The following is a 17,171-nucleotide window of genomic DNA, read 5'->3' as shown; positions in this document are numbered from 1 at the left end:
CCCACACCCCCTGCAGTGGAAGCTCGAAGTCCCAACCACTGAACCACCAGGGAAGCCCCTTCTAAAAATAATTTTAAAGACAAAAGTTATCCCAATGGTCACATCCTTTTCACTGCCTGGCATTTTGACATGCTTTTCTTGAGTGCTTTTTTGCGTACAGAGGACACGTCAGGGTATGTATGTATCAAATATAGACAGCATCTGTTATGTGTGCTAAGGTAGGAAAAAGTTACGAACCACACAGATATACTGAGCAAGGCCAGAGAGAGGGCTGATTTTCAGCATCCTAAGACCATTTCTCACTCACCAGAAAGGAACAATTAAATACAAGGAAGTCCAGGTTTCCCATTTAATAAGCATTCAACATGTACAGCACATATAGCTTAGTTACACCTATAGTCATTTAATCTCTGACAAAGGAGGCAAGAATCAACAATGGAGAAAAGAGTCTCTTCAGCAAGTGGTATTGGGGAAGCTGGAGAGCCACATGCAAATCAGTGAAGCTATAACACTCCCTCATACCATATGCAAAAATTAACTCAAAATGGCTTTAAGACTTAAATATAAGACATGACACCATAAGACTTCCAGAAGAGAACACAGGCAAAACATTCTCTGAAATAAATCTAACCAAAGTCTTCTTAGATCAGCCTCCCAAGGCAACACAAACAAAATAAAAAATAAACAGGACCCAAATTTACAATCTTTTGCAGAGCAAAGGAAACACGAACAAAGTGAAAAACAACCTACAGACTGGGAGAAAATATTGGCAAATTATGCAACTGATGGTTTTTCCCGTGGTCATATATGGATGTGAGAGTTGGACTGTGAAGAAAGCTGATCACCGAAGAATTGATGCTTTTGAACTGTGGTGCTGGAGAAGACTCTTGAGAGTCCTTTGGACTGCAAGGAGATCCAACCAGTCCATCCTAAAGGAGATCAATCCTGGGTGTTCATTGTAAGGACTGATGCTGAAGCTGAAACTCTGAGAAGAGTTGACTCACTGGAAAAGACTCTGATGCTGGGAGGGATTGGGGGCGGGAGGAGATGGGGACGACAGAGAATGAGATGGCTGGATGGCATCACCGACTCGATGGACGTGAGTTTGAGTGAACTCCGGGAGTTGGTGATGGACAGGGAGGCCTGGCGTGCTGTGATTCATGGGGTTGCAAAGAGTTGGACACGACTGAGCGACTGAACTGAACTGAACTGACAAGGGCTTAATTTCCAAAATGCATAAACAACTCATATAAACTTGAAACAAAACCCAAATGACCCAATCAAAAAATGGACAGAAGACCTAAACAGATATTTTTCCAAAGAAGACATATAGATGGCCAATAGGCACATGAAAAGATGCTCACCACTGCTAATCATTACAGAAATGCAAATCAAGCTATCATCTCACACCAGTTAGAATCCTGTGTGCATACATGCTCAATTGCTCAGTCATGTCTGACTCTTTTGTGACCCCATGGACTGTAGTCTGCCAGGTTTCTCTGTCCATGGGATTCTCCAGGTAGGAACACTGGAATGAGTTGTCATTTCCTCCTCCAGAGGATCTTCCCAACATAGGGATTGAACCCGTGTGTCCAGTATTAGCAGGCAGATTCTTTACCAGTGAGACACCCAGGAAGCCCCACCATTCAAAATGTCCATCATTAAAAAGTCTACAAATACCAGGGAATTCCCTGGCGATTCAGTGGTTTGGACTTGATGCTCTCACTGCTAGACCCCAGGTTTGATCCCTGGTCAGGGAAATAATACCCCACAAGCCTCATGGTGCAACCAAAATAATAATAATAAAATAACAAATAACAAATGCTAGAGAGGGTGTGGAGGAAAGGGCACCCTTCTACACTGTTAATGAGAATGTAAGTTGGTGCAATCACTATAGAGAACAGTACAGAGGTTTCTCAACAAACTAAAAATATTGCCAAATACTCTAGCAATCATACTCCTAAGCATACCTCCAGACAAAACTCTAATTTGAAAAGATACATGCACCACTCTGTTCATAGCAGCACTAAGAACAGTATCCAAGACATGGAAACAACCTGAATGTCCAACAACAGATAAATGGATAACAAAAATGTAGTATATGTATACAATGGAATATTACTCAGCCATAAAAAAGAATGAAAGAATGCCATTTGCAGCAACATGGATGGATCCAGAGATTATCATACTAAGCAAAGTAAGTCAGAAAGAGAAAGATACATACTATCTGATATTGCTTATATGTGGAATAAAAAAAATGACATAAATGAACTTACTTACAAAGTAGAAATAGACTCAGAGATATAGAAAACAAACTTAGGGTTACCAAAGGAAAAGGAGAGAAGGAATAAATTAGGAATTTGGGATTAAAACATACACAGTACTATATACAAAATAGATAACCAACAAGGACCTACTGCATAGCATACGAAACTATACTCAATATCTTGTAATAAACTATAAAGGAAGAGAATGTGAAAAAAGAATATATATTTATATATATGTATAAATGAATCACTTTGAAAAAAAAAAAAGAATCACTTTGCTGTACCTCTGAAAGTAACACAACATTGTAAACCAACTATATTTCAGTAAAAATTTTTAAAAAGATAAGACTTCCCTGGTGGTCCAGTGGTTAAGACTCTGTGCTCCCAGATCTGGGAACTAAGATCCTACATGCCTCATGGGGCAACCAAAAATAAAACAAACATTTAAAAAAAGAAAAAAAGATACATGCATCCCCAATGTTCATAGCAGCACTATTTACAATAGCCAAGACATAGAAGCAACATCCACTGACAGATAAATAGATAAAGAAGATGTATGTGTGTATATATACACACACTGGAATACTACTCAGCTATGAAAAAAGAATGAAATAATGCCACAGGAAAATGGGATGGACCTATAGATTATCACTCTAAGTGAAGTAAGTCAGAAAGAGAAAGACAAACACCATATGATATCACTTATATGTGCACTCTAAAATATGATACAATTGAGCTTATTTACAAAACAGAAACAGACTCACAGACATAGGAAACAAATTTATGGTTATCAGAGAGGAAAGGGGATGGGGGAAGGATAAATTAGGAGTTTACGTTCTGTAGACATAAATGTATAGCACAGGGAACTACATTCAACATCCTGTAATAAATAAACCATAATGGAAAAAATACCTCAATAACTTTGCTGTATGTCAAAAACTAACACAACATTGTAAATCAATGATATTTCAAAAAATATATACTGGAGGCATAATAACTACAAGGAGAGCGAAATTGGATTCTGTTCAGTTCAGTTGCTCAGTCGTGACCGACTCTTTGCAACCCCATGAATCACAGCATGCCAGGCCTCCCTGTCCATCACCAACTCCCGGAGTTCACTCAAACTCATGTCCATCGAGTCGGTGATGCCATCCAGCCATCTCATTCTCTGTCGTCCCCTTCTCCTTCTGCCCCCAATCCTTCCCAGCATCAGAGTCTTTTCCAGTGAGTCCACTCTTCGCATGAGGTGGCCAAAGTATTGCAGTTTCAGCTTTAGCATCAGTCCTTCCAATGAACACCCAGGATTGATCTCCTTTAGAATGGACTGGTTGGATCTCCTTGCAGTCCAAGGGACTCTCAAGAATCTTCTCCAGCACCACAGTTCAAAAGCATCAATTCTTCGGTGATCAGCTTTCTTCACAGTCCAACTCTCACATCCATACATGACCACTGGAAAAACCATAGCCTTGACTAGATGGACCTTTGTTGGCAAAGTAATGTCTCTGCTTTTTAATATGCTATCTAGGTTGGTCATAACTTTCCTTCCAAAGAGCAAGTGTCTTTTAATTTCATGGCTGCAATCAGCATCCGCAGTGATTTTGGAGCCCAAAAAAATAAAGTCTGACACTGTTACTGAAAGCTAAATATGAAATCCAGTTGTTGCTTAGTCACTGCCTGATTCTTTTGTGACCCCATGGACAATAGCCCACCAGGCTTCTCTGTCCATGGAATTTCCCAGGCAAGAATACTGGAGTGAGTTGCCATTTTCCTTCTCCAGGGGCTCTTCTCAGCCCAGGGACTGAACATTCATCTCCTCATTGCAGGTGTATTCTTTACCACTGTGCCACCATGGAAGCCTATGAAATCCAGAGTGCTTCCTTAACAGCACATAACAAGGGCTTAAACACCTGCTGTGGGGCAGCAAGGAAAGGTGAGGACCAGGATTATCATCAGAATAGTTTAAGCTTCAATAATGTTAAACTTCCAAGCAACGCAGGTAAGGGTCCTGGTTAGGAAATAATGGGATCACAAAACATGGAATGAGGATATCTGATTGATGCTTCTGAAGATCTTGAATTTCCAGATTCTTCTGACCCCCCTGAACCTATAGAAATGGCCCGCCATCCCTCACCTCTTGCTTGTAGACAGTGCAGAAGCCAGTACCCTGCAACACTGCATGTACTCTCCTCAAAATCTGCCTGTATCTCCCTCCTGGATACTAGGCTGATAAATACGGTTGAAACACCATATATAATCCAGTACAGGACATACTGGGTCTGATAAGAAGGGACTATACTCCAAAGGAGCTGCAAGAACTAGCCAAGCATGTAATGGCAAGAACTGGGAGAGAAGCAAGGGACTGGAGCCAAGGATGCTTGATCAGGGTACCAGATTGTAAAATTGGATCTAGCTCAGTTCAGTCGCTCAGTCGCGTCCGACTCTTTGCGACCCCATGGACTTCAGCACACCAGGCTTCCCTGTCCATCACCAACTCCTGGAGCTTGCCCAGACTCATGTCCATTGAGTCGGTGATGCCATCCAACCATCTCATCCTCTGTCGTCCCCTTCTCCTACTGCCTTCAATCCTTCCCAGCATCAGGGTCTTTTCCAATGAGTCAGTTCTTTGCATCAGGTGGCCAAAGTATCAGAGTTTCAATTTCAGCCTCAGTCCTTCCGATGAGTATTCAGGTCTGACTTCCTTTAGGATTGATTGGTTTGATCTCCTTGCAGTCCAAGGGACTCTCAAGAGTCTTCTCCAATACCACAGTTCAAAAGTGTCAATTCTTGGGCCCTCAGCTTTCGTTATAGTCCAACTCTCACATCCATACATGATGACTGGAAAATCCATAGTTTTGACTAGACAGACCTTTGTTGGCAAAGTAAATCTAGGTTTGTCACAGCTTTTCTTCCAAGGAGCAAGTGTCCTTTTAATTTCATGGCTGCAGTCACCATCTTCACTGATTTTGGAGCACAAGAAAATAAAGTCTGTCACTATTTCCATCGTTTCCTCTTCTATTTGCCATGAAGTGATGGACTGGATGCCACGATCTTGGTTTTTTGAATGCTGAGTTTTAAGCCAGATTTTTCACTCTCCTCTTTCACTTTCATCAAGAGACTCTAGTTTCTCTTGACTTTCTGCCATAAGGGTGGTGTCATCTGCATATCTGAGGTTATTGATATTTCTTTCAGGAATCTTGATTCCAGCCCGATTTTCTCATGATATACTCTACATATAAGCTAAATAAGCAGAGGGACAGTATACAGCCTTAACGTACTCCTTTCCCAATGTGGAACTAGTCCATCGTTCCATGTCCGGTTCTAACTGTTGCTTCTTGACCGACATACAGATTTCTCAGGTGGCAGGTAAGGTAGTCTGGTATTCCTATCTCTTTAAGAATTTTCCACAGTTTGTTGTGATCCACACAGTCAAAGGCCTTGGCATAGTCAATAAAGCAGAAGTAGGTGTTTTTCTGGAACTCTCTTGCTTTTTCTATGATCCAACGGATGTTGGCAATTTGATCTCTGATTCCTCTGCCTTTTCTAAATCCAACTTGAACACGGAAGTTCATGGTTCACATATTGTTGAAGCCTGACTTGGAGAATTTTGAGCATTACTTTACTAGCATGTGAGATGAGTGCAATTGTGCAATAATTTGAACATTCTTTGGCATTGCCTTTCTTTGGGATTGGAATGAAAACTGACCCTTTCCAGTCCTGTGGCTGCTGCTGAGTTTTCCAAATTATCTGGCATATTGAGTGCAGCACTTGCACAGCATCATCTTTTAGGATTTGAAATAGCTCAACTGGAATTCCATCACCTCCACTATCTGTGCTTGCAGTGATACTTCTTAAGGCCCACTTGACTTCCCGTTCCAGAATGTCTGACACTAGATGAGTGATCACATCATTGTGCTTATCTTGAAGATCTTTTTTGTAGAGTTCTTCTGTGTATTCTTGACACCTCTCCTTAATATCTTCTGCTCCTGTTAGGTCCATACTGTTTCTGTCCTTTATTGAGCACATCTTTGCATGAAATGTTCCCTTGTTATCTCTAATTTTCTTGAAGAGATCTCTAGCTTTTCCCATTCTATTGTTTTCCTCTATTTCTTTGTACTGATCACTGGGGAAGGCTTTCTTATCTCTCAGTGCTATTCTTTGGAACTCTGCATTCATATGGGTATATATTTCCCTTTCTCCTTTGACTTCTGCTTCTCTTCTTTTCTCAGATATTTGTAAGTCATCCTCAGACAACCATTTTGCCTTTTTGCATTTCTTTTTCTTTTTTTTTTTTTTTTGCTCTCATTATCAATGTTAATAAAATCATAACATAATCATCACCGGCATAAAAAAAGAATGTAAATGCCGGTGATGCATTTCTTTTTCTTACCTCGGACATGCGGCATGTGTCACAAGCCCTCTTGGAGGAGGTCACCATTAGCTCCACCCTAGAGGTGCAGAGCAGAGGACCCACAAACTGCAGAACAATTATACCAAAGAAATTCTCACACTTTTAAGAAAGTTCTAGGGCCCAAAACAGATTTCCCAACCTGAGAAGCCAGCAAAGGGACTGAGAACCCCCAGGGAATTTGACTTTGAAGACCAGTGGGATTTCATTATAAAACTTCCACAGGCCTGGGGAAACAGATTCTTGGAGGGCACAAACAAAACCTTGTGCACACTAGGACCCAGGAGAAAGGAGCAGTGACCACACAAGAAACTGAGTCAGACTTGCCTGTGAGTGTCCTGGGGTCTCCAGCGGAGGCGTGGGTCAACAGTGGCCTGCCATGGGTTCAGGGGCACTGAATACAACAGTCCTGGCATAAGTCCTTTTGAAAGAGGTCACCATTACAGCCATTTGACCCCTGAGGCCAAACTACAGGGAGGAAACACAGTCCCACCTATCAAAAGAAAATTGGATTAAAGATTTACTGAGCATGGCCCCACCCAACAGAGTAAAACTCAGATTCCCCCACAGCCAGTCCCTCCCATCAGGAAGCTTCCACCAGTTCTTATCCTTATCCAACAGAGGGCAGATAGAATGAAAACCACAATCACAGAAAACTAACCAGTCTGATCACACAGATCACAGCGTTGTCTAACTCAATGAAACTATGAGCCAGGCCATGTAGGGCCACCCAAGACGGATGGGTCATGGTGGATAGTTCTGACAAAATGTGGTCTACTGGAGAAGGGAATGGCAAACAACTTCAGTATTCTTGCCTTGAGAATCCCATGAACAGTATGAAAATGCAAAAAGATGTGACACTGAAAGATGAAATCCCCAGATTGGTAGGTGCCCAATATGCTACTGGAGAAGAGCGGAGAAATAACATCAGAAAGAATGAAGAGAAGGAGCCAAAGTGAAAACAACACCCACTTGTGGATGTGACTGGTGATAGAAGTAAAGTCTGATGATGTAAAGAACAATGTTGCCTAGGAACCTGGAATGTTAGGTCTACGAATTAAGGAAAATTGGAAGTGGCCAAACAGGAGATGGAAAGAGTGAACATCAACATTTTGGGAATCAGCAAACTATAATGGACTGGAATGCGTGAATTTAATTCAGATGACCATTATATCTGCTACTGTGGGCAAGAATACCTTAGAAGAAATGGAGTAGCCCTCATAGTCAACAAAAGAGTCAGAAATGCAGTATTTAGGCGCAATCTCAAAAATGACAGAATGATCTCTGTTCATTTCCCAGGCAAACCATTGGATATCACAGTAATCCAAGTCTGTGTCCCCATCAGTAATGCTGAAGAAGCTGAAATTGAATTGTCACCCTGCTTATTTAACTTATATGCAGAGTACATCATGAGGAATGCTGGGTTGGAAGAAGCACAAGCTGGAATCAAGATTGCTAGGAGAAATATCAATAACCTCAGATATGCAGATGACACCACCCTTATGGCAGAAAGTGAAGAGGAACTAAAAAGCCTCTTGATGAAAGTGAAAGATGAGAGTGAAAAAGTTGGCTTGCAGCTCAACATTCAGAAAACTAAGATCATGGCATCTGGTCCCATCACTTCATGGCAAATAGATGGGGAAACAGTGGAAACAGTGTCAGAGTTTATCTTTTTGGGCTCCAAAATCACTGTGGATGTTGACTGCAGCCATGAAATAAAAAGACGCTTACTCCTTGGAAGGAAAGTTATGACCAACCTAGATAGCATATTAAAAAGCAGAGACATTACTTTGCCAACCAAGGTCCACCTAGTCAAGGCTATGGTTTTTCCAGTGGTCATGTATGGATGTAAGAGTTGGACTGTGAAGAAAGCTGATCGCCGAAGAATTGATGCTTTTGAACTGTGGTGCTGGAGAAGACTCTTGAGAGTCCTTTGGACTGCAAGGAGATCCAACCAGTCCATTCTAAAGGAGATCGATCCTGGGTGTTCACTGGAAGGCCTGATGCTAAAGCTGACACTCCAATACTTTGGCCACCTCATGCAATGAGTGGACTCACTGGAAAAGACTCTGATGCTGGGAGTGATTGGGGGCGGGAGGAGAAGAGGACGACAGAGAATGAGATGGCTGGATGGCATCACCGACTCGATGGATATGGGTTTGAGTGAACTCCAGGATTTGGTGATGGACAGGGAGGCCTGGCGTGCTGTGATTCATGGGGTCACAAAGAGTCAGACATGACTGAGGGACTGAACTGAACTGATGATGATATTCAAGACCTTCTAGAACTAACACCAAAAAAAGACATCCTTTTCATCATAGGGAACTGGAATGCAAAAGTAGAAAGTCAAGAGATACCTGGAGTAACAGGAAGTTTGGCCTTCAGAGCACAAAATGAAGCAGGGAAAAGTGTAACAGATTTTTGCTAAGAGAACACACTGGTCATAGCAAACACCCTCTTCCAACAACACAGCAAACGACTCTACATATGGACATCACCAGATGGTCAATACCAAAATCATACTGATTATATTCTTTGCAGCAGAAAATGGAAAACCTCTATACAGTCAGCCAAAACAAGACTGGGAGCTGACTGTGGCTCAGATCATGAACTCCTCAGTGCAAAATTGGATTAAGTGTAAGTAAGTGTTAGTCACTCAGTCGGGCTCGACTCTTTGCGACCCCATGGACTGCAGCTCACCAGGCTCCCCTGTCCATGAGATTTTCCAGGCAATGATACTGGAGTGGGTTGCCATTTCCTTCTCCAGGGGATCTTCCCAATCCAGGGATTGAACCCAGGTCTCCTACACTGCAGGCAGATTCTTTACCGACTGAGCCTCTGCTGTTGCTGCTGCTGCTAAGTTGCTTCAGTCGTGTCCGACTCTGTGCGACCCCATAGACGGCAGCCCACCAGGCTCCCCTGTCCCTGGGATTCCCCAGGCAAGAACACTGGAGTGGGTTGCCATTTCCTTCTCCAATGCATGAAAGTGAAAAGTGAAAGTGAATTCGCTCAGTCGTGTCCAACCCTCAGCAACCCCATGGATTGCAGCTTTCCAGGCTCCTCTGTCCATGGGATTTTCAGGCAAGAGTACTGAAGTGGGGTGCCACTGCCTTCTCCAGGAAGCACTCTAAATCACAGAATTTATCACTCTGCCAAGGACCCCAGGAAATGGTACAAATTTGTTATAAGGATGGTTCTTAGAGGCATGGAAAACGTTATAGCCTACATGAGATAAAAAATGCCAGAGTTGCCAAGACATATAGTATAAGAAGAGATTAAAAATTTTAGAGAAGTCAGCATGAGGTGGATGTACTTAAGGTCAGAAATCCCACAGAATGATCGTGTTCTATGGGAAGACCAATAGGAGACCTGTGAATTCATCAAGACTCTAAGGAATGTGATACTAAGGGGTGCACCAGCATCTCTGAAAGTTCAGTTGTGGTTTTCCTTTATGGGCTAGGACTGACAGTAGGAGCAGCTGTTGGAAAACTGGGTTCCGCAAGGGGAGCGATAGGGTTTTGAAACAAGAAGTCAGGTAATAACACTTAATTGCAAGAAGCCAGGCAGATGCAATTATTATGAAGAGTGGAAAGGTCAGAATGACAGCTGCAGAAACCTGACCCTCAGAGAATCATGGAAATGGTTAACAGAATATAAATAGATAAACAACAAGTGTACTCCTCAATTTTTAATCAGAAGAAATTAAGGTTGGGTGACCAGGGGCTGAGGACAGTTGTCCCAGTGGACGGTGACCATCCTTTGTCCACTTTTAGATCTGGCTCAGTTTTCAGACCCTGAACTCATTAAGAGATGGTCAGGTCACCAAAAGGAGGACTCTACAACAGCATGGCAAATTACACAGTAATGATTTCCCAGTCCTTCTCTCAAAGTTTACATACCTACTTGTATGACTTTTAATATATTTTTAGATACAGTTGTAAGGAAAAGGATACAGGTTTGTTTAAAATGTTTAATGAATTCATAGTATTTTTTTTTTTTGCATTTAAACAGCAGGAATATAATTCCCACAGTTCTGGAAGCTGGGAGTCTAAGATAAGGCTTCCAGCATGGTTGGGTTCTAGTGAGGACCCTCTTCTGGTGTAGACTGCTATCTTTCTGTAGTATCCTCACCTGGCAGAAGTGGTGAGAAAGCTCTCTGGTGTCTCTTTGATAGGGCACTTAATCTTATTCATGAGAGTTCCACCCTTATAACCTAATCACCTCCCAAAGGCCCCACCTACTAATACCACACATTGGGGATTAGGAATCCATAGTAATTTTTGTCATTTTGCATTTTCTCAAAAACAACAGATGTTAAAAATATCTGTTTTGGCCTTTGGGGTGGTCTACTTGAAACAGAATCTTCATAGCACTTTAAATGTGCATGTGTTTTGCAATGTGTATGTGTGAATAATATAAGCTCTTGAGAGCAGGGATCTTGTCTTGGTGACTTATTCATCTTATTCAGTGTCTAGCTCAGCGTCTGAACTCAGGTATATAGTAGGTGTTTGATAAATACAGGTTGAACAAATATATACATGTGCAAACAATCTTGTTTGTTTTGATAAAGAGAGGATGAATATCTTGGGATGGTAGAATTTTACATAATATTTTTTCCTTTATGCCCTGCCCTTAAATTTACTTTTTTATAATTTAAAAAAATATTCTATTTCCCCCAAAACATTTTTAAGTTATAAGGACTTCCCTGGTGGTCCAGTGATTAAGAATCCGCACCAATGCAGGGAACAAGGGTCTGATCCCTGGTCTGGGAAGATTCCACATGCCAAGAGGCAACTAAGCCCATGTGCCACAACTACTGAAGCCTGGGCACCATAGAGCCCGTGCTCTGCAACAAGAGAAGCTATTGTAATGAAAAGCCTGCCCACCACAACTAGAGTAGCCCCTGCTACAGCAACTAGAAAAACCCTGTGTGCAGCAATGAAGACCAAGCACAGTCAAAAATAAAAAATTAAAATTAAAAATAAATGATGAAAAATTCATATTCAGTGTAATAAGTTCACACAATACCATAGTATTGTGGTAAAAGCAAAAATTTCCTATTTCCAACACTATTCCTCCAGCCCCTACTCACTCTACTGTAATTCACCTCCCCAATTATACAATTATAGACATTTATTGAGTACCTACTCTTTACCAGGAAGCATTTTAAGCACTTTTTTATATGTTAAGTAATTTATACCTTGTGTGTTCTATGTGCTCAGTAGCTTCAGTCATGTCCGACTCTTTGTGACCCCATGAACTGTAGCCCACCAGGCTCCTCCACTCACGGGATTCTCCAGACAAGAATACTGGACTGAGTTGCCATGCCTGCCTCCAGGGGATCTTCCTGATCCAGGGTTTGAACCTGTGGTTTCCTAGGTCTTATGCATTGTGGGCGGGTTCTTTACCCACTGCTGCTGCTGCTGCTGCTGCTGCTGCTGCTGCTAAGTCACTTCAGTCGTGTCCGACTCTGTGCGACCCCATAGACGGCAGCTGACCAGGCTCTGCTGTCCCTGGGATTCTCCAGGCAAGATCACTGGAGTGGGTTGCCATTTCCTTCTCCGATGTGTGAAAGTGAAAAGTGAAAGTGAAAGTGAAGTTGCTCAGTCGTGTCTGACTAATAGCGACCCCATGTACTGCAGCCCACCAGGCTCCTCTGTCCATGCGATTTTCTAGGCAAGACTACTGGAGTGGCTTGCCATTGCCTTCTCTGTTTTTACCCACTAAGCCACCTGAAAAGCCCAATTTATACCTTAGCAAAACCCAAAGAGGCAGATATTATCATTATCTTCATTTTACAAATGGGAAACTTTCACAGGTTGGGTTCCCTGGGAAGCCAACTCAAGAGGAAATTAAGAGTACAGAATGTTCATTCATTCATTTCAGACACAGTTTTGTCTCAACATGGGCTAAGTCCAGTCCACAATGCTTTAGAAGACCCCTTGCTGAAAAATCAATAGATTTCACTCAAATAAAGAACCCATCTTTCTTAATTGCAGTCAAGGGTCACTGATTATATTATAGCTTTCTTTTATTCACAGATTTAAAGACAGTCCTCAGAGAAGGGCACCAGCCTTTGAGGTAGCTAGAAACAAGGGAGGTAAACTGGTCATTTTGGGTCACCTTGGCCATGGGTGAAGAGAAGTCTAGGGGACTTCTCTTAGGACAAGGTTTTTGGAGTAGAGGTAGTTGGGCCTTATTTGAGTTGTTTTCTCTACCTTAATTCTGAACACTTTTCAGTAACACTTAGGGAAGCCTTACGTCTAACTCTCAAGTTCACAACCAGAATAAAGAATTAATGAACTCCAAAAACTTTTGAGAACAGTTTCAAATTATTGTTTCTGATGCTCCCTACCTTATATTCCAAATCCCACAAAGAAATCACTGTGAAGTTGTTCTTTTTATCAGCTGCCCTCAACAGGCATAAAACTGAACTGATTTCCTACACACCCAGTCTCCCAAACATCCTCTCCACTTGTGTTCCTTATCTCCATGAAGGACCCACTCACCACCAGCTTCCTAAACCAGAACCTGAGTATCATTTGTATTTGGGACATCACCTTTTCCCTTTCCCAACTAACCTTTAAGTCCTGGTCATTCTACCTTTCAAATTATCCAGAAGCCATCCCTTTCTTCCCAATTTCACTGCTTCTTCCTTAGTTCTGGCTTCCCTGGTGGCTCAGGAGGTAAAGAATCTGCCTGCAATGCGGGAGACCTGCGTTCAACCCCTGGGTTGGGAAGATCCTCTGGAGAAGGAACCGCTACCCACTACAGTACTCTGATCTGGAGAATGGAGAATTTCGCGTATGTATAGTCTATGGGGTCGAAAAGAGTAGGACACGACTCAGCGACTTTCACTCTCCTTAGTTCAGGGGATTATCATCTTTTGCCAAAATGCCTTCAACAGCCTATGTGGTTTTACTGCCTTAATCTCCTTCCTTTTTTATTCACTCGCCACACTGCAGCCAGAGTAATTTTTTAAAAACACAAATCTGATAATGTCGTTTTACAGTTTAGAATCTTTCAATACCAAAGATTTTAAAACTTCCTAATATAGCTATTAGGATCTTAATGATTTGGCCGCTGCGTGCCTCCACAGTTTCATCCCCACACACCATGCCCTCTGTTCGGCCATAATGAACTTTCAGTTCCCTGAACCCAACCTCTTATATTATCGGTATGTCTTTGACCAAACGGTTCTCTGCTTGGAATACCCTTCCCTCTACTCTTTTTTTTGGGTAAATCAGATGCATCCTTCAGGTCCCAGATAAGTTGTCACTCGCACAGCCCAAGTAGGCAGGTTTCGTTCCACAACAGGTGCCCTCAGCGTGGTCCAGACGATTTGTCTTTCAGGCGGGCAGCCCTAACGGTGCCCTCGAGACTCCATCAGTGTCGGAGAGTCGAAAAGCTCCTTAGAGCAGCCCCAGATGCTTGCGGTTCCAGTCCGAGACAAGTAGGCAGCACATAAAGATTCGGCCCCGCAGCAGAGACACACCCAGAGCTTCCAGCTGCCGGCGATGGGTACGCGACCGCAGTTCACCGCCCGGAACTCAGCCGGGTGTCCCCGCCTCCCACGCTGCGTCGGGGGCGGGGCGAGGCGGGGCTCAGGGCGCCGGCGAACGGCGTGCGCCGAGCGGGGGGCGGGGCCAGGGGCGGAGCGGAGCGCGCATGCGCGGTCGCCTTTGTGTGGGTCGAGCAGCAGCAGCGGCGGCGGCGGCGACGGCGGCAGTGGCGGTCCCACTGGCAGGCGGGCAAGAGGGGAGTCCGGGCGGCGTCCGGCGTGGAAGCCGGGGGACCACGATGGTAAAGAAGCGGAAAGGCCGCGTCGTGATCGACTCAGACACGGAGGACAGCGGCAGCGACGAGAACCTGGATCAGGTTAGGACAGGCCGCGGAGGCGCGGGCCAGCGGAGCGGGAGGGCTGAGTCCCGGCCATGGGAGTCGGGAGCCTGTCGGGCCCCGGGCCTCCTGGCTGGAGCGCCCGGCCTGCCTCGTGTCATGAACGCCGCTGCCGCCCCCTCTGTCCTCCCCGCAGTGCCCGCGGCCCTTGGAGTCTGGCCGGGGCCTGGAGACGGAGCCCGGAGGACTTGGCGCCTTGGGCGGGGAGGCGGGGCAGGGGCCAGGCTGGTGGGCCTCGGACTGGGGGAACTGGAGGAATCCTTGGTCTGCCACGGCCAGATCGGGGCGGCAGGCTGCAGGCCAGGCCATTCGGGCACGGAGAGAGAGAAAGTATCGCTCGCCAACCCGGGAGATTGGGAGGTTTTGGAGGTGGTGCATGGGTGATCGTGGGGCGGTGCAGGGAGTGGGGGGCGGGAGAGGGAGGCCGAGAAGGTGCAGGCTGTGGAAGATGAAGTTTTTCAGACGAGGGTGTGAACAGAATGGAGGGGAACCTCCGTGCTTGGCGAAGAATACTTAGCTGTGGACACGAATCTACTTGGCAGCTAGGGTGGTTTGTGTTTGTTAAGGGTCCCCATTGAGTTGTCAGACCCAGGAAAGCTCTTGCGGGGAGGAAAGTGGGCATAAGTGTAGAAATATCTAGGGCGGCATGGAGGGACTGTGGCGGGGTCTCTTGGCCCTTTTCATGCAGCATGCCAGAATTCTTTCTACTTGAAAGATGTTCAGGAGCCATTGAAACTAACTTTAGGTCTCACTGTCTTGGGGTTGCTTGAACTGTTTATATACTCTGGAAGATACTATAGGGAGGAAGCTGTCCTTTGTAGCAGTGCTTCAGTGATAGCAGAAGATTCAAAGAGTTTTCCCCCATGTTTAGTGAACAAATTATATAAAGAAAGGATATGCAAGAGGTAGTAGTTCTGTAAGTTGAGTAGAGAGTACTGAACTTAGAATCTGAAATTTTTGCGTTGTAGGCTGTGCTGTTTTATAGCTATGTATCTTTGGCCATAACTGTAAAATCTAGATAAAACATCAGCCTTGTGTATCTGATTGGATTATTACAAAGGATTGAGTATTTGTAAGAATTAATTGGTACAAGCACCTGAAAACTAAAGCTTTTCTACAGATGGCTTCTTGGGAGTCCTCTGTATCAGGTCAGAGGTCTCAGGACTTAAATATTACAGCATGAAAGGGGAGAACTTTGAGAAAGAGGGACTAGAGAGGTGTTGAAGAAAAGAGGGCTCTTTTGAAAATGGTAGTATGGAGGTAGGAGATGAGGAATTAGTGGGGCCTGTGAAGAAGTATCAGAGGGATAGAAACCTTGTTATGGGATAGAAAGTGAAAGGTAAGTCTTTCACAGAAAAGACTCCTGAAATATATAAAAATATATTCTTGACTGTAAAAGTTTGGCTGATAAGTTTAGACTGGCACGTAGGATTAGAACTTAAAAAGACAACTATTTCCTAATTTTAAAATGTAAATATTTCTGATGATAATATCAGTTACCATTTACATAGGGCCTGGGGTGAACTGGTCACCTGTGTGTTGTGTGTGCTTAGTCGCTCGGTGATGTCCAACTCTTTGAGACCTGTAGAAGGATACTGTAGCCCTGGAGAAGGAAATGGCAACCCTCTCCAGTATTCTTGCCTGGAGAATCCCATGGACAGAGGAGTTGAGCAGGCTGCAGTCCTACAGGTCACGAAGAGTCGAACACGACTAAGCGACTGAGCACATACTGTAGTCCATTAACCTCTGTGGGATTTTTCAGGCAAGAATACTGGAACGGGTTTCCATTTACTTCTCAAGGGGATCTTCCTGACCCAGGTATCAAACCCTCATCTCCTGTGTCTCCTGCAATGCAGGTGGTTTCTTTACCCACTGAGCCATCCAGTCACCTCAGTTAAGTGCTCCGTTTTCATTGTCAGGTTTCAAATTCTGATGAAGTAGGTACCAGTTTCCCCATTTTAGATATAAGAAAAATGGAGGTTGAAGATATAACTTACCTAGATTCACACAACTTGGTAGTAGAATTTGAACCCAAATCTGTATGACTGCAGTGCCTATGCTCTTTCCCTTATACCAACTTAATCTGTTTTTCATATTGCAAAATGATGTTTCATAGCCATTTTCTGTGTTACTCGAATGCATGTTTGTAAAGTATATTGAATAGAGGAAATTGATACATCAATTTAAAAGATGATTTGGGGGGCTTCCTTGATAAAGCACTCTTAGGACATATGTTCTGATGATAAATGAACTAAGCTGTAAATTATTCTGTCTTTGATTATTTTCCACAGAAGTGTGACAAAATGAGAGCTTCCTTTTGTAACAGAAAGATTTTTCCTTATCCACAAAAAAGTTTTTTTAAAGTGGAAACTGGAGGGATTACAACTTTAAACCCAACTTTATCTATTTGTAAAAAGAAATTAGCATAAAATTTGTAAGTCATATCTAATATATTTTAACAGCAGTTTCAACTTTCTCCTTTTCAACTCATTGGCATTCTTTTATCAGATGGGAACCAGATCAAAATCCCCATTTCCTGTGCATCCTAACAGGCATCAGTGCCTTCTTTCTATTCAGCCTTGTGCCAGGCTTTCAGAGGA

General features: G+C 43.6%; 1 protein-coding gene across 1 annotated transcript in view; it reads left to right on the top strand.

The window, feature by feature from the left end:
• Positions 1-14,325: 14,325 nt before the first annotated feature.
• RTF1 (RTF1 homolog, Paf1/RNA polymerase II complex component) overlaps positions 14,326-17,171 on the top strand; it is a 46,143-nt gene continuing 43,297 nt past the window's right edge. The window contains exon 1 of the mRNA XM_055436236.2: positions 14,326-14,550. Coding sequence (XP_055292211.2) covers positions 14,341-14,550 — 210 coding nt within the window. The 5' untranslated portion in view covers positions 14,326-14,340. The remainder of the gene's footprint in view (positions 14,551-17,171) is intronic.

This window comes from Moschus berezovskii, chromosome 9, assembly GCF_049115385.1.
Source record: "Moschus berezovskii isolate FMDL1 chromosome 9, NW_MosBer_1.0, whole genome shotgun sequence".
Taxonomy (NCBI): Eukaryota; Metazoa; Chordata; class Mammalia; order Artiodactyla; family Moschidae; genus Moschus; species Moschus berezovskii.
Note: the sequence above shows the minus strand (reverse complement) of the source record. Positions and strands in the feature narration are given on the sequence as shown.